This window comes from Vidua macroura, unplaced genomic scaffold (genome assembly GCF_024509145.1).
Source record: "Vidua macroura isolate BioBank_ID:100142 unplaced genomic scaffold, ASM2450914v1 whyUn_scaffold_105, whole genome shotgun sequence".
NCBI classification, from domain to species: domain Eukaryota; kingdom Metazoa; phylum Chordata; class Aves; order Passeriformes; family Viduidae; genus Vidua; species Vidua macroura.
Window position 1 is genome coordinate 356,321 of NW_026530541.1, and position 23,645 is coordinate 379,965.

Here is a 23,645-nt window from a genome sequence, read left to right on the forward strand (position 1 = left end):
GCCGCCATCTTGTGGCAATTCGTCCCATGGGGGGTGTGGGAAGGTGTTAGAAGGGGTACAGCATTTTTGGGAACAGCCACAACTGTGAAAGGAATCAGGAGAGGGGTTAGAAACAGAAGTTTCAACATTCAACATAGCATTTTCAGACCGTGGGGGTCGGGGAGACGGGGGGAATAAAGCAGATGGACTCTTTTCAGTTTCCCGCGTTTCCCAACTGTCTGCACTTCTTTAACTATGTCATAAACTAACAAAAAGATCCTCATGAAGCTTTTTTTCACTGAAGGATCCCCCTTCTTTGGTGTCTTCTGTTGAAGCGGTGCCAACCCTGCAAAGCCCAAAGGTCACCTGTGCCACCCTGGCTCTGCCAGCCCCTGGGGCAGGGGGAGGAAAGGCAGAGAAGGGGCTGGGTTTGGCTGTGGGATGTGGGGTCCAGCAGAGACAATGAGGAGTCAAGGGAGCATTTCAAGATCTGCTAATCATGATGCCTTTGACAAAAAGTCTGAGTTTCCCGTCACAAAAGCACTCTAGGTAGCACTGACAAAAAAAGCAGAGAGGCAGACCAACCCTTGGTATCCCTCCATTTCCAGCTGCACAGGGAAATGTAGAAAAAATTAGAGATGCTGACAATGAAACTGAAGCCTTCAAAAAGGCCACTTTATTTTTCAAGCACGTTGGAAGTAGGATCACTCTGAAATAGAAGAAGGTGAAATGAGCAAAGGGCACCTGTGTGGGACCAGCAGGTCTGACTGCACTGGGGCACAAGGAGCCCTGTTTTCCCTCTGGGCTCCCCGGGGTTCAGGCTGAGAGCAGTGTCGAAGATGAGGCAGCAGCACAAACCTGAGCTCAGAGAAAAAAGGCTGAGCAAAGTTCAGCCAAAAAAGAGAAGTATTTTTGAGGGGATTCCTAATAAAAACTCACAGGAATGACACAATGAAATCTTTCCCAGCTTGTCAATATCTTCTTTCAATAGTCCATGAATCCCAGAGTGAAGAAATGTCCAACAGCCGCTCCATCAGCCACTTCCTCCTGCTGGCACTGGCAGACACGCGGCAGCTGCAGCTCCTGCACTTCTGCCTCTTGCTGGGCATCTCCCTGGCTGCCCTCCTGGGCAACGGCCTCATCATCAGCGCCGGAGCCTGCGGCCACCACCTGCACACACCCATGTTCTTCTTCCTGCTCAGCCTGGCCCTCAGCCACCTGGGCTCCATCTGCACCACTGTCCCCAAAGCCATGCACAATTCCCTCTGGGACACCAGCACCATCTCCTACACAGGATGTGCTGCTCAGCTCTTTTACATTACATTATGTTCTTCATCTCAGCAGAGCTTGCCCTCCTGACCATCATGTGCTATGACCGTTACGTGTCCGTCTGCAAACCCCTGCATTACGGGACCTTCCTGGGCAGCAGAGCTTGTGCCCACATGGCAGCAGCTGCCTGGGCCAGTGCCTTTCTCAATGCTCTGCTGCACACGGCCAAGACATTTTCCCTGCCCCTGTGCCAGGGCAATGCCCTGGGCCAGTTCTTCTGTGAAATCCCACAGATCCTCAAGCTCTCCTGCTCATATTTCTTCCTCAGGGAACTCAGGGTTTCTGTTTTCACTACCTTCTTAGCTTTTGCCTGTTTGGTGTTCATGGTTTTCTCCTATGTGCAGATCTTCAGGGCTGTGCTGAGGATCCCCTCTGAGCAGGGACAGCACAAATCCTTTTCCACCTGCCTCCCTCACCTGGCCGTCCTCTCTCTCTTTCTCAGCACTGGCACATTTGCCTACCTGAAGCCCCCCTCCATCTCCTACCCATCCCTGGATCTGGCCCTGTCAGTTCTGTACTCGGTGGTGCCTCCAGCCCTGAACCCCCTCATCTACAGCCTGAGGAACCAGGAGCTCAAGGCTGCAGCTGTGGAGACTGATCACTGGACGATTTCAGAAACAGTAGACTTATGGCCTATTTCTGCAAATCACTTGTAATAAAATTCATCTTTGATATTTCTTGTTGGGTTTTGAGGTTGGTTTCTTCTTTTCATTCCTCTGATTTGGTTTTTTAATCTTGTCCACAAAGAAATGCCATTGCTTGTGCCATTTCTCATTTTGTTTCTCTCCACCTTTGCTGAGGCTCCAGACTGTGTCAATGAGGAGCTGTGCTCTCAGCCTCTTTAAATGAACTAAAGGATCTCCCAGCAGAGTTTTCACTGGAGATGCCCCTTTTGTTGCCTTCTCTGGAGCTGCAGGAGCAATGTCTGTGTGCGGAGCTGGAGGCAGATCAGTGCTGGCACAGCAGCTGTGCCCAGCAGCAGCAGCACTTGGTGTTGCCAGTGCTGCTCCCATGGCCCTGCCCCGCTGCCCTGGTGGCCCTGGTGTTGCTGCAGGGCCTGAGTGCTCTCGGGGCCGGGCACAGTCCTGGGGCTGGCAGTGCCGGGGCTGCAGCAGGGACAGGCCATGGGCGATGCTGGGGCAGCGCTGACGCCTCAGGCCAGGGCCTGGGGGCTCCAGGCTCCTTGCCCAGGCTCTCTCAAGAACACAGCCAGGCCAATGCTCAGCACAGAAAACCCCTGTGAGCAGTCCTAGGGTGGCCGTGGGCAGGCTGGGGGCAAACAGCACGGCTGGTGCTCTGCCAGGGCCCTGGGGGAGACGGGAAGGAGCAGCAGAGCAGGGGCTGATCCATCCCCAGTGCGCTGGACAGCCCAGGGCAGCGTCCCAGTGCGTCCTCATGGAGCTGCCAACAACATCCCCCCTCTGCGGCCCTGGCCTCTCCCCCAGCTCACACAGGTGCCGCATCCTTGCAGGCACAGACATGGCAGCACTGGCTCAGGAGCCCCTGTTTGCATTGCACACAGCAGGCAGGAGCAACCCATGCTGTTGCTGTGGGGACATGAACCTGAGGGAGCACAAATGCCATCAGCCCCCGGGGCCAGGAAGGGCTGGGGGACGCCAGGGAAAGCACTCAGCTTTCTCCTGGCCTCTGCACTCAGCCAGAAAGTTTGTTCCCATCAGCTGGGAGTTTCCTGTCCCACTGCAGACGCTGTTGCTCAGAGCCAGGGCTGCCTGGCAGCCACCCCAAACTGCCCTGAGCATTTCCTTGGCTTCACCTTTGCTTTCTTTCATCTTTCCTGGTCCAGATTTCTTTCTCTTGCCCAGCCCTGTTCCCTGCCCTGCAAACAGCCCATCCCTGTTTGCCCTTTCCTCTCTGGCCCCACTCCCCATTGCAGTTCCTGCCTTGGCACCATGGGAATGTCCCTTGGGGAGCAGGATCATCCCACAAGTGCTGCAGGAATTGTCTGCAGGCTCCTGCAGTGCCTCGTGCTGCTCCCTTGCCAGAGGCAGCTCAGGCCAGGGGGGCACATCTGGGCTGCTGTGTCTGCCTGTGGGGCTCCCTGTTCTGGGCAATGAGGAGCGGCTGGAGAGGCTCTGCAGGATTGACAGGATGGGCTTTGGGGCTGTGAGGAGAAGCTGAGGGACCTGGGCTGCTGGAGCTTCTGAAGAGGAGGCCCAGGGCTCCTCCTGCAACTGCTCCAAGGGTGCTTGCAGAGAATCCCAGAATCAGCAAGGCTGGAAAAGACCTTGGAGATCATCAAGTCCAACCTGTGCCCTGACACCGCCTTGTCTCCCCTGAGCCTCCTCTTCTCCAGGATCAACAACCCCAGCTCCCTCAGCTGCTCCTCACAGGACCTGTGTGGCAGAGCCCACACCAGTCTTGCTGCCCTTCTCTGGACACGCTCCAGCCCCTCCATGTCCTTCCTAAATTGGGGGCCCAGAACTGGACACAGCACTTGAGGTGCTGCCCAACCAGTGCCCAGCACAGGGGAAGAATCACTGCCCCCCTCCTGCTGGCCACACCATTCCTGATCCAGGTCAGGACCCATTGGCCTTCTTGGCCACCTGGGCACACTGCTGACTCATGTCCAGCCTGCTGTCCATCAGTGCCCCCAGGTCCCTTTCTGCCTGGCTGCTGTCCAGCCACTCTGTTCCCAGCCTGTAGTGCTGCAGGGGTTTTTGTGACCAAAGTGCAGGACCCAGCAGTTGCTCTTGTTAAACCTCACCTTGCTGGATTTGGGCCCTGGATCCAGCCTGTCCACGTCCCTCTGCAGAGCCCTCCTACCCTCCAGCAGATCCACACTCGCATCCAGCTTGGTGTCATCTGCAAATTTGCTGATGGTGGATTCAGTCGCCTCATGCAGATCATCAATGCAGACATTGAAATCCACGCTGGCTGGCTCTGATCCCTCGGCCATCCTGTGGGTGCCCTGTGATGGCACTCAGGGTGATCTGTTCCAGAACCTTGCCGGGCACCAAGGTCAGGCTGACAGGCCTGCAGTTCCCCAGATCCTCCTTCCAGCCTTTCTTGGGGATGGGCTCACACTGGCACCTCCAGTCCTCTGGGGCCTCCCTGGTGAGCCAGGACTGATGAGAAATGATGGAGAGCAGCTTGGGGAGCTCATCCACCAGCTCCCTCATCCCCCTAGGATGGATCCCATCCCATCCCATACACCTGTGATCATCTGAGTGGCTCAGCAGGTCCCCAGCTACTTCCTCCTGGATTGCAGGGAGCTGTTCTGCTCCCTCTCCCCATCCACCAGCTCAGGAGGACACTTGTCCTGAGCATGACCTGTCCTAATGTTGAAAATTGGGGCAAAGAAGGCATTAAGCAGCTCAGCTTTTCCTTATCTTTACTTACTTTATTCCCCACTGCCTCCAATAAGAGTAGAAGTTCTACTTATCCCTCCTTTTGCTATTAGTTTATTTTTAAAAACACTTTTTATTATTTTTCACAGAAGTGGCCAGGTTAAGCTCTAATTGACCTTTCACCACTCTACTTTTCTTTCTGCATAACCTAACAACATCCTTAAAGATTTCCTGACACGCCTGATCTTCTGTCCAAGGTTGATACAACCTCTTTTTTCCTGAGTTCCCACAAAAGCTCCATTCACAGACAGAGCAGTCCTTTTTCCTCGCTGGCTCAACTTCGGCACAGAGGGACAGGCTGCTCCTTCCCCCTTAGGATTTCTTTCTTGAGATGTGTCCATCCTTCCTGGACCCCTTTGTTTTTAAGGGCTGTTTCCCTGAAAAAATCAGTACTTGATTCGCTACTCTCCAAATCTGCATCCTTAATAGGCCAAGGTCTGCCCTCCGTAATTCCTGTGTAGAAGTTTTGTTGATGCCCCTCCTTCTTTCACAGAACATTGAAAACTTGATTATTTCATGGTCACTGTGCCCCAGGCAGCCTCTGACCCCCACATCTACCACCAGCCCTTCTCTGTTTGTGAACAGCAGGAGACAGAGCTTTCCTTGGGAGTGGGAGTTACTAAAAATTCAGTAAAACAGAAAACTCCTTCACACCACTGCAGCATTAAGAAGCAGCATTCTTTATTCAGCCGGATGCACAGGGGATAGCTCCTCCCAAAGCCGAGCATGCTGAGTGCAGGAAAGTTTCTGTTCATATTCTGTATTTTGCACACCTATTCATTGATTGTCCGGGACTAAACACACAGATGATAATCACTTCCCCAAAATCATTGTCATGGTTTGACACTGGCGCAATGCCAGCGCCCCCATGAAAATGCATCTTCCCCAAATAAATGCTGTGAGATGTTATCAGGAACAGAGCAGAGCAGGCCCAAGCTTAATAACAAAGGGAAAAAAAACTTTATTAAACTACTACTAATACAGAAAATACAAACTAAATCCAGGATGAAGACCTTTTAAAACACCCCTCCTCCTCCCAGTTCCTAAAACGCCCACCATGAAACATCACCCGGGATTCCTGATCAAATTACCACCCTTCAGATAATCAATACTCAAGCTATCAAGGGAGAGAGAAGTCTCTCTTGCACCACAGACCCCCCAGGAAACACAGTTGCCACCTCCTGTGTTTCCCTGTCACACATGGCAACCGCCCGGAGAAAATCTGCCAGTGTGACACTCTCCTTTCCATGGCACGGTGCTCTCACCGCCGTGCATGGACAGACTGCTCATAGGGCTCCTTTAAGGATGCTTTGCCATGGACCCAAAGATACAACAGTTCAGCTTCTCATCCTGGGACTACAGTCCCCCCCATTTTCCCCTGGGGCCAAGGGTCCAAGAACAGAAATCATCTTCTTTCCCGAAGACAGAGGGCATCACCATTCCCTCCTCAGCTTTCTTCTGTTCTTGCCATTCCTTTCCTGTTAGAAGCTGAAGCAGGTCTCCTTGGGTCACCACTGCATCCCCCTAAAATGCAGTCCCTATTGCAGGAGATTTTGGTTCAGTCCATGGCTAACAAGAAAAGTCCAGCCAAAAGCTACTTCATCATCTCCTCCCACCTAAATATTTCTTCTTCTAACATGTCAGGTCCCAGACTGTCTCTCTTCCACTACAAATCAAGGAGGAGTAATATTTTACAAAGCCCTCATTTCCTGGAAAGGGTTAAAAGTTCAGACTCCCTGGACGGCTGATATCTCGGTCCAGCATCCCGTCTCCCATGCTGGACATCATCCCCCCCCTTCTCCTTCTCCTCTGCCGGCAAATTTCCAGGTGCCGCCAGGCTCTCTGTCTCTTTCCCTCTGTGTGTGTGTGGGGGGGGGGGGGGGGGGGGGGGGAACAAAGGCATCTCCGCTTCTCTCCACCCTTCCGTCCACAGGAGCTGGCTCGGTTCCAGACCCTCAGCCCCCTCGGCCTAGCTGGACAAGGCCGCGTGGCTTCCCCTCCCCCGCCCAGCCGATGGCTGGGCAGGGGAGAGTCTGCACTCTCTGATGACCGGAACCAAAGAGACAGTTCCCCTGGGAGTTCTTGCTTTTAACCCCCTGTGTTCTCAGAGGCCTGTCCATACTTTCAGTGGTCACTCCAGGGGCCAATATCCAAACCTGACCACTGATTGGTTTGACCCAACTTCCTGGAAAAAATTCACTTCCATGTCAAACCACGACACTCATGAACACATTTCCCCTCCCCTTTACCCATGTGTTCTTCTGTCCTGGGGGTCTCTCTGGTGGTCCCTGGTGGTTGTGGACCCCAATGTTCCCGTGGGCCTGGCTGAGCTGGCAGGACACTGAGGCTGGTGAGTTTCAGTTCCCCTTCTCACACAATGGGCATTGTGTGGTTTCCATAGGCCCGGGGTTTTGGAGAACGAGCATTGTGTGTGCTCAGCAGGTGGAGATAATTTATCGTCTGGGAACATGAGGTCACAAAGTGGGATATGATATCACAGAGTGGGTTATGTGAGGTCATCACACAGCTCTGGTATCATAGGCTGTCTCTGTGACATCACAGAGTCAGCTGTGACATCACAGGGCAGAGGTCTGACATCACAGAGCAGGCTATGACATCACAGAACAGGCTGTGACATTCAAGACCAGCTGTGTGACATTCGAGAAATGTATGGAACAAGGGCATGATATCCTTGATGGTATTTCTTTGCAGAAACTCGACAACCCTGGCCTGCAGATTACAGAGATACTTTAGTTACTTCAGAAGGATTTAGGACATCCTTGGAAAGACAATAAGCTTTGTATGAATACAATAGTCTGTGCTGGATGCTGAAAACTGTCACGTACTATAACCTGATCAGACGCTTGTCGTGTAACAGCCAATCAATAAGTGACTTGTAGATGCAATCATATTACATTAACCAATGAATGTTAATTAGCTATTGTATTATGTAAGGCAATAAGGTATAAAATATGGATAAATTAGACAATAAAGGAGGATGACATCTAGCCCTAGTGGTTTGAGTGTCATTACTCCGGCCGGCTCTCCGTGGGACCCCCTTCATACTGGCACCCTGAACAGGGACTCCTTTGATTAAATGCGGATCGCTTAAATGCAGAAGGCTCCCAAGCATCAGGTAAGCACCTGATTTGGGAGCCGGAGAGCTGGAGGCAGGAGAGGCCTGGTAGGCAAACGCAAGAGCAGAGTCCGGAGCTTGAGCGGCCGATCAAGCCCCGGCCAAGGTAAGACCACGATGGAATTAGACGCGGCAGTTAAATTACTGACAACTATCCTCTCAAAGAGAGGTGAGGACACCAAAGAAGAAGAAGTAATAGCCCTAATAAAATGGGCACGTAAAAAAGGAAAGCTTTCTGAACCTGCCCTGCTCTTTAGTGAATCTGAGTGGCAAGAGGTAGGAAACTATCTCCGGGACATCATGATAGAAGGTGGAAAAAATGGAAAAGAAGCAAGGGAGTTAGGAGTTACTTGGAAATCTATCGCCAATACTTTAGAGACTATGACAGCTGAGAAAAAGGTAGCTGCCGCAGCCATTGAGGATTTGGGAGGCGATACGAATGGAACAAAGCAACAAGTTCCTTCCAAGTTGTCACGTCTCGCTAACTTTTTTGGAGTTGGAAAGGTCCCCATGAAAGGAATCTCTGCCCCTGTTTGCTCTAATTTGCAAGAGTTGCTAAATAATCCATCACAAAAAGAGGAGGTTGCCCCATCAGAGTCTGCTGCAGCTGATCAAAAATTAGAAAAAGTAACTGATCCCCCTTCAAGAGAAGCCATAGATATGGAAGCAGTGCCTGAAGCAGCAGAAATAGAAGAAATTCCTGAGGCGGTGGGTGATGCAAGGCCGAAAAAGGGAGCTTCAGCTTGCGGGCAGAAAGGAAAAGAAAAGAATGCTGCCCTTCCCTGTACCCTCCTTTGCCTGACATAGCATCAGACAAATCTGATTTATTAAAGAAATATGGATATCGATCTAGCACCGATATCCAACTGTGACGGACAAAAACTCTTTAACAGTTTAAAGTTAGAAAGTATATGTTTATTGCGACGCCGGGCAGCGTGTGGGATAGCTCCCAGATACACACCGCGCCTTTCAAATGATTACAGCGTCCTTTTATCCACACAAGAATTGAATACCCAAAATACAAATACATATTCCTAATTTAGTACATCCCATTCCTCGCTTCGTATGCTAATCATTCCAAAAGCTATTAAGCATACGTAGTTTGTTCCTTGAAATGGGTCACTGGTCCCTTTCATGGGGAGGGGTCCCAAAATGAAGAAGTAAATGAAGTCTTCCTCATTCTGACCTTTCTACCTTTTCAATGCAAATATGACAAATGAAGTCTTGGTAGAACTCCCATCCCTTGTCTTCAATTGGTTTCAGAACAGAGGAGGCCTACAATTGTCTTATGTTCCTAAAAGCTATTTGTCAGTTTCTATATTCTTCATTATAAACCCAGCTAACTAAACATTGTGTTGACAAGCAATCGATTCTTAGTTAACTACTAACTCTTAACTTCATCAAGGCCTACTTACAGAATCCTTTTACTTTAATTAACTCTAGTAAGGCTTACCTCTACCTAAAATCTTAGCTCCTCTAAAATCTCTAAATCTCTTAAAGTTTATGTTTCAAATCTATGCTGTCGGCTGAGTCCGAGGGAGAGGAAAAAGATATGGTTAGAAGGTCAAAGCCCTCTGAATCTAAGTACAAAGCTAAAAAATCGGACTCTAATGACTCAATTCAAGAAGCGTTAAAGAAATTAGCAGAATTATCCATACGGCAGGAACAATTGGAAAAACGAACAGAGACTGTGTCAGTGCTAAAGACTATTCCGACACCCCTTTCCGTCCCAGTCCCTGTGACACCCCCTGTGGAGCCGACTGCTCCACCGATGCCCGGATGCCTTGCAATACCCCTGCAGGGAACAAGGCCGGAAAAAATCCAATTCAACAGCGATGGTCGGGTGTGATTTTGAGATGCTATCATAGAAGGTGAATGGCAGGCTGCCAGTTCTCTTGCTTGCCCTGTAATAGTCAGTAGTAATTAAGCAAATTGGGAACCTCATGATTGGAAAATATTGCAACAAGCAAAACAAACAGTTACTAGCCATGGTATTCGATCAGAAGCTACCCGACAAATTATTCCGTTTATTTCTACAGCAGATGTCCTTGCCCCTGCTGACTGTGCAAGAGTTGCTTCCCTTCTCCTCACTCTGTCTCAGTATTTGTTGTTTGGAAGAGAATTGGAAAGATTAGCAGTTGAAGAAGCAAATAAACATTTAATAGGAGGAGACCTTCTGTATGGTATACAGGCAGACATGCTAACTGGGCAAGGACCCTATTCTAACACACAAGTTCAGCTACAATATCCTATTCAAATGCGCCAAATTGCCCAGACTTTAGCCCACTGAGTTCTTTTGTCTGTACCTGATAAGAAAAAACCTGCACCTTATACCACAGTCCGCCAGGGAAGAACAGAGCCCTGTGGACAATTCCTAGACCGTTTGTCAGCAGCAATAAAAGATAATGCAGATTTGCCTCCTGAACTCCAGGAACATGTGTTCCGCACTCTTGCTTTTGAAGGAGCAAATCCCAGAACGAGAGCAATCCTGGCAACATTACCCCAAGGGAGCCCAGCTGACAAAATGCTTATGAGAGCCGCTCGGGCAGAACAGAATAATCAGACAGCCGCCTTCACGGCAGCGATGAAAGAAACATTAAAGGAACAAGGTCATGTAATTGCAGCTGCTCTGTCTGGAAACAGAGGCAGGCAAGCTAAAATAAAAGGTCAAAATAACAGAAAGATTAAAACTGGTACCAGCTTCCGATGCGGTGAATTTGGGCATATGCGGCGAACCTGTTCCAAAACTGTTTGGTGTCATGTGTGTAACTCTGACACTCATGCCACCGCTGCCTGTCCTCACAAACCGTCAAGAAACGTGCAGAGCAGCGCGACCTGTCTCCGCACAAAGACACAAGTACAGACCCCTTCAACCCAACATACCCCTTCGACACAGATGAAAAATACGGTTTCCTATGCCAGCGCGTCCCAGCCACCCGAGGGAGTCTCGGAGTGGACGTGGCAACCACAGTAGAGGTAACCCTGAGCAACAAAGAGGTAACATTGATTCCAGCTGAAGTAAAAGGCCCTATGCTCAGGGCCGAGTCTCAAGTCGCAGGACTTCTACTTGGCAGGTCATCAACAAGCAAACAAGGAGTAATTGCATTACCCGATGTAATAGATGCAGATTTCACAGGGCAAGTACAAATCATGGCCTGTGCTTTACAACCACCTGTAACAATTCCGAAAGGCAGCAAGATTGCACAAATACTTCCCTATGAAAACTTTCTTACATGTCGAGAGTATTATGAAAAACTCAAAGAACAAGGCCAAGGAGCTAAAGTAAGAGGAAATAAAGGTTTTGGATCCTCTGGATATGATGTTTTTTCACATTGGACCTTAATCAAAGACCATATCCAAAAATTCAATTGAAAAAGGGCAGTCAAGAAATTAGTTTAGAACCATTACTAGACTCTGGAGCAGATGTCACTGTCATTAATCAACATATGTGGCCTCAGACATGGGAATTACAATCTCTAGTTGTCCAAGCAGTGGGGGTGGGAGGAGCAAAAGCACCAAAACAAAGTAAAGACTTAATTACTTTGCAGTTTGAAGACGGCCAAACAATTGTAATTAAACCTTATGTAATGCAACTTCCACACACTTTACTAGGATTGATTGGACGGGATGTTTTGTCACAACTGGGGCTGGTGCTGACAACAGATCAGCATTTTGTGCCAAGGCCACTGGGCATCAGCCGCCCATTCTAAAAATTACATGGTTAACTGGAAAACCAGAGTGGGTAGACCAGTGGCCGATGATCTCAGAAAGGCTGCGCATTGCAGAAGAGTTAGTGCAGGAACAGCTAAAAGCAGGTCACGTTCAACCTTCCACAAGCCCGTGGAACACTCCTATATTTGTCATCCTGAAAAAATCTGGCAAGTGGCGACTTTTACAGGATTTACGAAAAGTTAATGATCAAATGTTAGGTATGGGTGCACTGCAACCTGGCCTTCCTGCTCCTACAATGATCCCACAAAATTGGCAAATAATAATAATAGACTTAAAGGACTGCTTTTTCACAATTCCTTTACACCCTGATGATAGACAGAGGTTTGCATTTACTCTGCCATCTGTCAACCGTGCAGCCCCTGCCAAACACTATGAATGGGTAGTCAGCCTGTGTGAAAGCGATGGTCTCACATGCTCATTTATCACTACATGGATGATATTTTGTTTGCTGCCGAATCTGCTTTAACAGATAGTGAATTCGAGTGGATCATCAACCATTTGCACTCCTGTGGACTGACTGTCGCCCCTGAAAAGGTCCAGTGTTCTGTACCATGGAAATACCTGGGTTGGCTCATCTCGGAGGTTCAGATCAGGCCACAACAGGTAACCATCACTGCACAGATTGGTACCCTGCATGATGCTCAAAGGCTTTTGGGAGACTTACAATGGGTTCGTAATATAGTTGGCATCACCAATGATGACCTTCTCCCCTTCCAGTCTTGGCTGCATGGCACCGAGGCACATAGTCCCCACACCTGTTCACCAGAACAACAGGCTGCCCTGCACGCAGTAGCTCGTAAGATTCAAACAGGATGGAGTAATCGCCGATTGCCAGATCAGCCATTATCTCTTCTGATCTGCAACGCCACCACTTCTCCCCTTGCCATTATCCTACAATGGCAAAAGAAAAAGGGGGAGGACACGGCCATCATTCTTGAGTGGGTGTTTTTGCCAATGCAACTATGGCATCATATTTTGTGTCAGTCAGAAGCATTAGCAGCTTTGGTAAGGAAAGGGAGGGACAGAATCATTGAACTAGATGGAGCTGAGGCTGCAGGCATCAGCATCCTGGTCCTTGGAGATGATTTGGAATGGCTCCTGTGGCATTGGATTGAAGTGCAAGAAGCCTTGATAGGCTAAACAGGAACTGTACATAATAATCGACCAAAAGGGCCTCTTTGGAAGATGCTTGAACGATACGGGTCAAAAGGCCACTCTCTTCTGAAAGGCCAGTTAAAGGGCCAACAGTGTTTACAGATGCAGGGCGAAAAATGAAGAAGGCTGCATGTGTGTGGCAATCAGAAAATCACTGGCAGAAGCACATCATCCTTGGGCAACAGAGAGACAGCCTCCAAACCTTAGAACTGGAAGCCGTGTGCTGGGCTTTTGGAAACTGGAAAGATACGCCTGTAAGCATAGCATCAGATTCATTGGATGTAGTCGGCGTAGTGCAGCGCATTGAAGATGCTTTGCTACCAGAAACAAAAAATCAGCAGCTTGGTGAACTGTTTGTACAGTTCCATACCACACTTCAGCAAAGAGAGCAAGAATTCTGCATTATGCATATCAGAAGCCATCAGTGGAACATTAGATTAGGCAAAGGCAATGCACAAGCAGATGAAGCAGTCAGTTGTTTTGCAATAACACCTCCAAGAAACAAATTAGAAGATGCCCGAAACAGCCATGAAATTGTGAAAAAATGCATCTTTTATGACTGGCTTTTCACAAAGATTAAAATGAATATGATATGTGTAATACTAGAAAGTTATGCTGTATTAATTCTCTTGAGTGGTGGGTTAAATATAGTTTTAGGTTCTAACATAATGTTAACATAGAAACTCTGTGATGTAAGATTCTTTACTAGCTCAAGAATGGGATAAGATAATCAAGAAACTCTCCGCAGAGAGATAACAGTAACAGGACACAAAGAGTTACGGCCTCCTTATTGGAAAAGACAAACATTCTTCCACCTACTCTCCATCTTTATGGAAGCACCAGGATTAAGGGGAAGAAGTTGACAAAAACCAGAAAAGTTCTTAATTTGCAAGGAATTTATGCATCATATATGAGATAGATGAATATGCAACAGGCTGTTGCTTTTAAGGGTTATTCCTTTGTTCGCAAGGCATGTTTTTGGCAGCTTAGTGCCCAAGAACATCCGGACGTCTGTAATTCTTTGCTTTTAATTGTCTTGTAATTGTCCTAACCCTAAATTTTTATTGCTCTAATTGTATTGCTATTTCTATAACCATTTTATTATTATTATTATTAAACTTCTAAAAATTCTAAAAAGAAGTGATTGGCATTTTTCACAAAATGTTTCATCCAAATGCAAAATCATTGCATTGACAGACCAGAATCCCTTTGGCAGATGCAAAAGGAACTGTTCGTTCCTCTCCTCAGTGTAGTCATCATGGGCCTGGTATAGGGTTTAAACCCAAAAGGTTTAAAAGCATTCCAAATTTGGGAAATGGATGTAACACATGTTTCTGAATTTAGAAAGTCTAGATGTGTCCATGGAACAATTGATACATACTCTCACTTCATTTAGGCCACTGCCCAGGCTGGAGAAGAGGCAGTTCATGTTGAAAGACATTTAACAGCCTGTTTTGCAGTTATGGGAGTGCCTGCAGAAATCAAAACAGATAATGGCCCTGATTACAGTAGTTTATGGGTTGCTAGATTTATGATAACATGGAGGGTGAAACATGTCAGGGGAATTCCACACTCCCCTACAGGACAGGCCATAGTCGAGAGAGCAAATCGCACCATAAAAGAATACTTGAGGAAAGAAAAGACAACTGAGATGGATGCAAGTAAACGGTTAAATAAAGTATTTTTTACATGGAATTACTTGTCTCTAACAGGAGGAAGAGAGGGGCCTCCTGTTGTTATATATCATCATGCTATTCAAAACAGTCAAAATCAAACCATTCCTGGGATGCAAGTTCATTCTAAAAACATGTGACTACGGGCAACTGGGAGGGACCCAGTCCAGTGTTCTTTATCGGTCAAGGATATTTCTGTATTTCCAGAGGTAAAGAACCTTTGTGGGTCCCTAGCAGATTTGTCTGCCCTGCATGTCAACCTCAGAAGAATGAAGGGAATATTGATATCAACTCTACTTCTTCCCAGTCTTCAAGAGACTCCACAAAGAACTCAGACCAATCCCACCTTCCATAGAAGACGTCGTGTCAAAAGTAGTAGCAGGATAATCATTTGGACTGCTAGCTTGTAATGCTGTGTTAAGAAAGTGCTATAAAAATTCTGCTTCTGAGAATTGTGGAAAGCAAGCTGACATCGTGTTAAATTGCAGTAGTTGTAGAAAGAATTTTGTTATACAGCAGAACCTCTTGCAAAATGATCATGCTTTGTGCTTAGACTGCTGAGATGTCATTGTTAGTATTACCTTTGAAGAACGTGGTAGGGCATTTCTGAACCTTGAGCCAGATCAGCCTTTGCCAGAAACATGGATACCAGAAAATATTGAAGGCCTATATGAAGCTTTCTTTTGGCATCTTTTAACCAAGGCTTACACTGTTGTCTTAGCCACAAAAAGAACGCAAGCTCTTACCATGTGATGTTCATTTTGCCAGTTAGGAACAAGAATTACAAAATTCTTGTTTCATTTGATTATAGGGCTGTTAGGACTGACAAAACTGTCCTTGGAGAAGACAGCATGGATTAACATCCAACCATGAAGAAATATGTGGGTTACCTGGGCCAATCAGGCAGGGCAAAAATCATTCTGTTGATCACTAGCTACCCCCTCTGATCCCTTTTGTACTTGCTTCATTGGAGTTCCTTTGAACAATCTCACAGAATTCAGGCCTTGGACAAAAAGTAAAGTATATCCCAAGCCTGAACAAGCAGCAGATGAGTTTTGTACTACCACCTGTTGTTGTTGTTCTTGAGGCAGGATCAAAGAACTCCAGTTCAGAGGGCGAGAAGGAAAACTGATTTATTTCAAATGCACCACTCTATTTATAGAGAACATTGTGCAGACAAATTTCATTGGTCTTAAAGTAAAATCATCTCACACCTGTGGTAGATAGGGACAGGCGAACGGAAGATTTTGGGATGCAACGGAAAGCAAGACCCTCTCCCCCTCATCCTGCCATATGTAACCAATCACCCCTGAGACATGTAGTACCTCCTAACACCAGTAGTCCTCCACTCCCTACTAACCCTAGCCAGGCTCACCATCCCCCTTTTGACGTAGTAGGGCCCCTTGACTATTTAACCACACGAGATAAGGTAATAAATGCCATTTGACCATCCACCACATTGCTGTCTGTGCATGTCGGTGGCCCGAGTGACCCGGGTGAGGCCGGGTTGCCGTGCTGTGTCTTGAAACCAGGTCGCCTGCCTTCTCCGCAGAAGGCAACAAAGTGGTGCCGAAACCCGGGAGGGAGAAATTCTTTCGGCTAGCGGGTATTGCCTGGATGAGAAACAGTGGCCGGAGCGGTGGGACCTACTCTCGGCGGGGGAGACGTCCCCGGACCAGCGATCGTCATGGAGGCCATCGCGAAGGTCGTGAGTTCAGCTCAGAAGCAGTAGGGAATTAAGTGCAGGTTCAAGGATTTTTATCTTGCTATTGCGAGACTCCTAGAGCTTGGGGCGATTGAACATCCCGTGGAAATATTACATCCGGAGGTGTGGGAGAAATGCACGGCCGCGCTGGCCGAGGATACCAAATCCTCAGGCAGCAGCAAAAGCCTCAAGGCGTGGGGAAAAGTCAAACAAGCCCTACGCAGAGCGCTCGAAGAACAGGAAACATGAAGCGCCGCGCGCACATGTTTATTAGCTACACCCAAGCTGGGGATAGGAGCAGCAACGCAAACCGCCCCTGAAAGCGGTTTGCCTGAGAGCGGGGATCCGGGGGGGCCGGGTGCGTTCCCCACCTCCCCGAGCCAGAGTCCAAACCCCCCTGCGGAACCCTCCCAAAAACCCGCGGGTTCCCCATCTGTCCCTTCGCTGCCGATCAGCGATTCGGCACGGGGGGGGGCAGCAGCGCGCGCAGTCCTTTTGGGAGGAACTGGCGAGAGAAGCCAGAGGCGCAGAAAATGCGGCTCGGGAGGAAATGCGGGCAGCGCCGCCGCTCTACCCAACCTAACATGGCGCCAGCGACCAAGGAGATGGGCAGGGTGCGGATGCTCTCGGCGGGAAGAGCCCGGAGTCGTGGGTTTTTGCTAATGCGCATCCGCGGGGAAAAGAGGAGGAGGAGAGCGGCAGAGAGTGCATGCCCAATCGGGAGCCGCGATCAATGCTGCTACTGTTTAAGGGAGAGACCCCCCCTGCGGGAAACAGGGCAAGCCCAGGGGGCGGGAGCGGCACCACCCCCGAAGGGAGGGACAGTGCCGGAGCTACACAAAAAGGCACCAAAGCCCGGAAGTGCGCTGGCATTCGACTTCCGGCTCTGAGTCCAGCAACAGCAGCTCCGCCAGCTCGGGAGAGCTGACGGAAGCCGACTGGGACTCAGAAACGGAGAGAGCGGAGCTAACGCAGCTTAAAACAAAAATGAATAAAGCCTTAAGCCACACCGAAAGGCAATCACAACACGAACCAGCCCAGTTCACCGACTGGGGAAAAATAAAAATAGCTTGTGCTGAATGGGCCCCCTCGGCCGCAGTTCAAGCTTTCCCGGTGAGGATCACCGGGCCAGAGGGGAACCAACAAAGGATATATACTCCGGTAAACCCCAAAGACATACAGGCAATTGTCAAAGCCATTTCAAAGAAAGGGATCAACTCAGCCAAGGTCTCCACCCTCGTGGACGGCCTTTTTGGCAATGATGACTTTGTGACACGGGGTGACACAGGAGCTGGCGATGACAAGACCGCACCACAGTGCCCGGGGCACGCGACGGGACAGGACAGGACAGAGCAGTGCCGTGAGGAGCCCCCGCACAGCGCACTCGTTCGCGTCTGACCCGGAGCTTTTCCCAGGCGTTATTCCTGCAGCTGACCTCGAGGCCAGACCACAGGACTTGCTGACCTGTGGCCTTCCCGAGGCTTCTCTTCTGCAGGTGCCCTTAAGGGCAGACCGTGGGACTTGGTGCCCTGGAGGCATCTCCCATCCCTGCCACCAGTGCCCTCGAGGCCAGACCACAATCCTTGACAGGACTCTCCTGTCCTTCTGGCAGGAGCCTTCGAGACCAGAGTGCAGGACTTGCTGTCCTGTAGCCTTCCTGAGGCTTCTCTCTTGAAGGTGCCTTCCAGGCACGACTGCAGGACTTGCTGACTCGGAGCTTTTCCGAGGCATCTCTCCTGCAAGTACCCACAAATCCAGTCACTGCCATGGAGCAGAGACCCCCGAGAGTGCCCAAGCTGGCCTGGGTGGAGGAGGAGGAAGAAGTCCTGGGAGCTGCCCCAATAGAGGAGATCGCAGAGGTGGTGCCATTTGAGCCACTGCAGGAGGGTGAGTGGAAGAGCTGGGCTACAGGGTTGGTGCCTGCAGCCAGCTTGGTGCCATTGCATCCCATCCCACTGCATCCCATTGCATCCCATTGCATCGCATCGCATCGCATGGCATCCCATCCCATCCCATCCCATCCCATCCCATCCCATCCCATCCCATCCCATCCTATCCCATCCCATCCCCTGGGGACATGCCCACAGACAGGACAGAAGAGGGGCCAGGCAGACACCCCGCAGCAGCTATGCTCCATCCCCTGGGGCATCCTGGGGCTGTCCCTGCCTGGGGAGCACAGGGCTGGGCTGTGTTCTCTGGCCTCTCCTGCAGCCCCTCAGCTCTGGCTGCGCTCGCTCTTTGCCAGATGCAGCCGTGGACCGCACACAAGAGCAGGACCCCGCCCGTGGCCTCTTCCGCAGAACAGCGCAGGTACCTGCAGCCATCCCCACCTGGGCTGGGCCTGCTGTTACCGCTCAGCCGAGCTGCGCGCTTGGAGCATCCTGTGGAACATCCCTGGCTTCCTGCCCTTTTCCTACAGCTGGTTTGCAAATTCATCAAGAGGATTCGGGAGGAAGAGACCAGCACCACGGGCACAGGGTTCAGAGCATATTCACACATCTTCAAAACCAAGACCTGTGCTGCCCTGCTGGATATGCTCGTAGAGGAGGGGTTTTGCAGTCCAAAGCAAGTAAGCAGCCTGTGGCCAGGGTTTGATCCTCCCAGGAATTGCTTGGCCTCCCATGCCACGCCTGCTGGTCACTGGAAGCCTTTGAGGCCATGGCAGTGTGGTGGCAAGGGAAGCACTTCTCCGGGGAAGCTGGAGACATTCCTCCCTCTGGCAGCTTTCCAAGTCTCCCCGTGCCTTCTCCAGCTGCCCGCCATGGTGAGGTACATCCACCAGTGGCTCATGGCCAATCAGTTTGCTGAGCACAGGCTGAACAGGGCCCTGCTGGATCTCACCAAAGAACAGCCTGCTGACGTAGTAATGATGCTCCTGCGTGTGGCCCCATCCTGTGACAGGTACGGGGCCACCTGCCCAGAGGGCTCAGGGCTCCCCAGCCCATCAGCCTGTACAGCCTGTCCAAGGTGTCTGACCAACAGAGCGTCCCCAGGGCCCTCTGGCTGCTCCCTTTGCCAGGCCTGGCACCTCAGCCCCCAAGCCTGCTGCCATGCTCCCTCGCTGCCCCTCAGGGGCCTGACCCCACAGGGCCGGGCTGACTGGGTGCTGCTGGTGAGGGGCAGTGGGCAGAGGCAGAGCTGGCAGCCAGCTCAGGTCCCCGCTGCTGCCCAGGCCACGGTGCTGTGTCCCTGACCCCCCTGAGACAGAGCTCTAACCCCACAGAGCTGCTTTCACCATGTGGAACAGCATCATGTGCTCGCCCAGGACTGCGGAGCCGGTGCAGCTGATACTCCTCGATGTGCTGGGGAGCTGGCCAGAGCACAGCATGTGCACCTCTGATGGGGACAAAACGGGTGTCTTTGTCCTGGCTGTGAGTTTCTGCAACTGGCCTTTGCTGGCCCCAAGGCCACCTGTCCAGCAGCTCTCCATCCTCCTTCCCCCACTGCATCTCCCTGCCTCAGGCGCTGGGCTGAAACCTGGCCTCGGGGCAGCTTCAGGGGCACCAGGCCCGCTGCTCCCCCTGCCTCTCTCCGGGCTTCTCCCTCCCGTGCTCGGGCCCTGCCACACCGACACCTCAGCACTGAGTGCTGTCTCGGGGGGCTTTGTCCTTTGCAGGCAACTGTGGTGATGTGGAAGATCCTCCAGGTACCCAGTGTCCCACATATGGTGACGGTGTATTTCCCCCACCTATTGGTGCATCTGCTCTTCCAAGTGTTCTTCAGCACTCTGGATATGCCAGAGGAGGTCGATACCTTCTGGAAGGGATGCCAGCAGCAATATGGCCTTGCCACCAGCCCCAACAGGTACTCCATCCCAGTCTTCTGTCCCTGCCACATCCCTGGGCAGGAGCCAGTGCTCCCAGCGTGACCTGGGCTTTGCTCTGCCCGCAGGTTTGCAGTGCGGACCCTGAAGTCCCTGCTCTGCCAAATGCAGCACGAGGATGTGGTGGTGGCAATGGAACGCAAGTGTGGCTGGGACACACTGCTGTGTGCTGACACCCACCACTATGCCGTGGGTCTGCTGGCCAGGTGAGACCCCCTTCTCCCCGCTGCCTCTGACATTTGTGCTCTGTGCCCAGGGTGCCCCACACAGTCCCCGTGGTCGTGGGCCAGAGGGCCTTGTCACCGAGGGACAGCCAAACAGACTGGAAAAGGCTGGGAGAGGAGGGTGCCCACAAGGAGCCGCCTCCCAAATAGCCCAGGGCCCCTTGCAGGATGCTGCGGAAAGACCAGACCTCTGTGAGTCTGTCCTGGGAGCGGTTTGTCCCTCAGCCCAAAGTCTTGGTTACTTTTTTTCCTGCCAGGGAGATATCCCGTGTCTCCATCCCCTTGTGCTCCCGCATTGCTCGCTACCTGCTCCGGCTGCTCAGCACACAGGAGCCACGCTGGGAGCTGCCTGCCCTGGCGTTCCTTGTGGAGGTGAGCCTGATGGCCAGCGCTGCCTTGCTCAGCTGCCTCCCAGCTCTCTGCCCTCTCGTAGCCGCAGCTGCCTGGGACGGGTGCCCGTGCCCTGTGCTGCTGCCTGGGCCCAGCCTTGTGCATTTCTGGGCTCCTGCCGGCCGAGTCCCCTGTCACTGCCCTGTGCCTTTCAGGTCCTCGAGTGCCTGAACTTGAGTGAACACGGTGCTAACAGAGTCCTGCAAATCTTGTCAAGGCACCTGAGGAGCGAGTGCAGGGATAGGCGTTGCCTGGCGCTCAGGGCCCTTCTCAAGCTCATTGATGATCCCTCAATGGTGAGAAGGGGGCAGCGGCTGAGGCTACGCTTGGGAATGCAGTCAGTTGGGCTTAGCTGGGCTTTAGGCGCTGGGGCAGCTGCTCCCAGCTCTCCTGCCTCCTGCTTCAGCTGCCCAAGTGCTCCGCAACAGCCCTTTGGCCTCTAGGCCCTGCAGCAGCAGGATGGCGTTTCACAAACTTGTGTTCCGCACAGAGGGAAAAAATGTGGAGCCTGACTGAAAGTCTTGTGGAGCTCCTGCGGGACGCAGATGGAGAGATAGTTAGCATGACAGTCATGCTCCTCAGCTTTATCTTCTGGGACAAGGACACGCTGATAGCCAGCCCCATCGCACTGCAGCTGGTTGAGGCGCTCCTGCCACTCTTTGACCACGTAAGGCTCGCTGCCTCCAGCCACAGCCACTGGCTGCTGCCCGGACGCTTTGTGCCCTGTGGATTTCCAGGCCTGAGCCAAGCTGAGCCCCATGCAGCTGATGCTGAGGTCTTTTTTTCTTCCTTTCATACAGGACAATAGCCAGGTGCAGCTGCTCTCCATCCTGCTCTTCCAAGCATTGCTGTCTCTTCCACTGGAAAAGGACGAAAAGGCCCAGAAGACACACGTGCACCAGAGCCTGCTGCCACTCTTCTTCCACTGCCATGATGAGAATCGGCGTGTGGCAGAGGTGAGGCCACGTGGGCTGCTGCTGTCCCCCGGAGGGGGCTCAGCTGCCTCCTGCCCTGGTGCCTGGTGGGCTGCAGCCTCCTCCAGGCCTTGGCACAGGGACACAGGTCCTGCGCCCTGGGCTGTGAGGCCATCTCCGCATCTCTGCTGCTCTCCAGGCTTCTCAGGAAATGCTGCTTTGTGTGGCCCAGTTCCTGCAGAGGAGGGACCTTGAAAAAGTTGTGAGGAACAAGAAGCTGTGGAAGTTCACCGAGTGCCTGGTAAGGATGGCCTGGAAGTGCCAGCCTCAGGCTGGAGAAGCCCCCTGAGCGCGGTGCTCAGTGTGCGGGGCTGGCAGCTGTGCCCCTGCCCGCTGCCGCAGCCAGAGGCGGCGCGGGCTCTTCTCCAGGCTCCTGTGGGCCCGAGCCAGGGCCGATGGAGCCCCGGCTCGGCGGGGCTGCGGGGCGCGGCGGCCTCGCGGCTCCCCGGGCAGCAGCCAGCCCTCTGCCCCCTCCAGAGCCCGGCACCAGCGGCTGCTGGCCGCGCCTCAGGGCGGTGCAGGAAGGGGAGGCCGGGGCTGGGCGCAGGGAGCGCCCGGCCCAGGGCCTGAGCCCGCGCCAACCCTTCCCTCCTGCCGCTCTCTCCAGCTGGCAGACGACAGGAGCAGAGCGGCCGAGCACGTGCACCGGGCCCTGCCCTACCTGGAGAGCCCACAGGACCCCCTGCGAGAGGCGGCCGTCAGGTTCCTGGGTGAGCCGTGAGCCCGGGCTCCCTCCCCGCCCCGCCGCAGCTCGGCCCCAGCCCCGCCTGCTGCCCCGGCAGCGCCATCCGGGCCCGGCGGGGTGGAGCCCCGCCTGGCCTGGGCGCTGCTGCCGCCCTCTGCTAGCCGTGGCCTTGGGCGGCAGCGTGCGGCAAGGGCCCGGCTGAGCCCTGCCGGGCCAGGAGGCCGTGTGGCCACGGGGCTGGCAGCGCCGCTGGCAGGGAGCTGTGCCGCTGGGCCGTGACAGGCTCTGTGTTGCCAGGGATTGCCGGGCGGCAGCTGAGAGGGAAGAAGGAAGAGCTCCAGCTCATCTGTGAGGGTGAGTGATGGCAGCGGGCTGTCAGCGGGGACTGGTGGGGGAGCTGCAAGCCGTGCCCCAGCTGCGGAGGGCTCTGCTCCCTGTGTGGACGAGGGGCGGCGTGGGCAGAGCACACAGAGATTTCAGGGCCACCTGGGGGAGTCGTGGCCAGCAGCTTGGGGCTGATCCCGTTGGTCCCTGCTCCCTGCTGGCCATGGCCGGAGCCGGCTGGGATGGCCCTGGCAGGGAGGTCTCCTTGGGTCCCCTCAGATCCGGGATCTGACCATGGCTCTGTTCCTGTCTCTTTCAGCCCTTGAAAGCATGGCAAATGACATCAGCATTGCTGTTGGAAGCCTGGCAATTCAAACTTTGTACATCCTCCAGGCAGTAGAGAGAGCTCGATATTCCATCTTCGACAGCCTGCATGATCAGCTCTGCAGGGCATGGAGGGCACGGCCTCGTCTGTTGGGGCTTGGCTGGCTGCGCTGCTGGAGCTCTGCAGAGAGCTGATCCCAGAGGTTCTGTCTGCTGGGGCCACCTAAGCCAGCAGGAATGTTTCATTTTTTCAAGATTTTCTTTCCTTCTTTTCGTTTTTCTTTAGCATATAAATATAGGATGTGTTGTAATAGACAGACTCCCAGGATCTTTCTTTTGCTGCCCAGGCTCTGCAGGGCATAGGGGAAGAGGGAGCAAAGGGTGCCTGGGCTCAGCAAGCTGCCCAGGTGTGCAGGGTTGCAGGGAAAATGGCCAGAAGCCCCTTGGCCTTTGGTGTTTCTGCTGAAGCCTTTGTGCTGCCAACAGAGCCGGTGGGCAGGGGCCGGAGTTCCAGGGATCCCTGTGAGACCGGTGCCTGGAGATGGCCACAAGGCCTGTCCCAGGCAGGAACCACCATCTGTGTCCTCCTGCCCGTGTGTTGCTGGCTGGATTGCTGAGGGCTCCGAGGTGCCTCTCGATGGGGCTCCTCGGGAGCTCCTGTGGGGCTGCGACACTGCTGCCGGGCAGGTTGGCCGGGCTGAGGGAGACCCTGAGGGGACGGGGCCACCAAGAGATGAGGGGCTGCAAAAGCCCTGACAGGACAAGGCAGTGGGAAGGCACGGGGGGGATGTGAGAGGGAGTGGGTAACATTGGCTCAGGGAGGA

General features: G+C 52.5%; 1 protein-coding gene across 1 annotated transcript; it reads left to right on the top strand.

Moving 5' to 3' along the window:
* The first annotated feature begins 17,413 nt into the window (after positions 1 to 17,413).
* On the top strand, positions 17,414 to 23,134 carry LOC128822776 (maestro heat-like repeat family member 5). Its single transcript, XM_054004587.1, has 15 exons — positions 17,414 to 17,964; positions 18,323 to 18,387; positions 18,497 to 18,646; positions 18,830 to 18,978; positions 19,301 to 19,448; positions 19,694 to 19,881; positions 19,969 to 20,106; positions 20,382 to 20,496; positions 20,670 to 20,810; positions 21,005 to 21,181; positions 21,315 to 21,470; positions 21,628 to 21,729; positions 22,096 to 22,198; positions 22,471 to 22,527; positions 22,817 to 23,134. The coding sequence occupies exons 1-15, from the start codon at positions 17,844 to 17,846 to the stop codon at positions 23,014 to 23,016; spliced, it is 2,010 nt and encodes a 669-aa protein (XP_053860562.1). The 5' UTR covers positions 17,414 to 17,843; the 3' UTR covers positions 23,017 to 23,134.
* Positions 23,135 to 23,645: the final 511 nt, after the last annotated feature.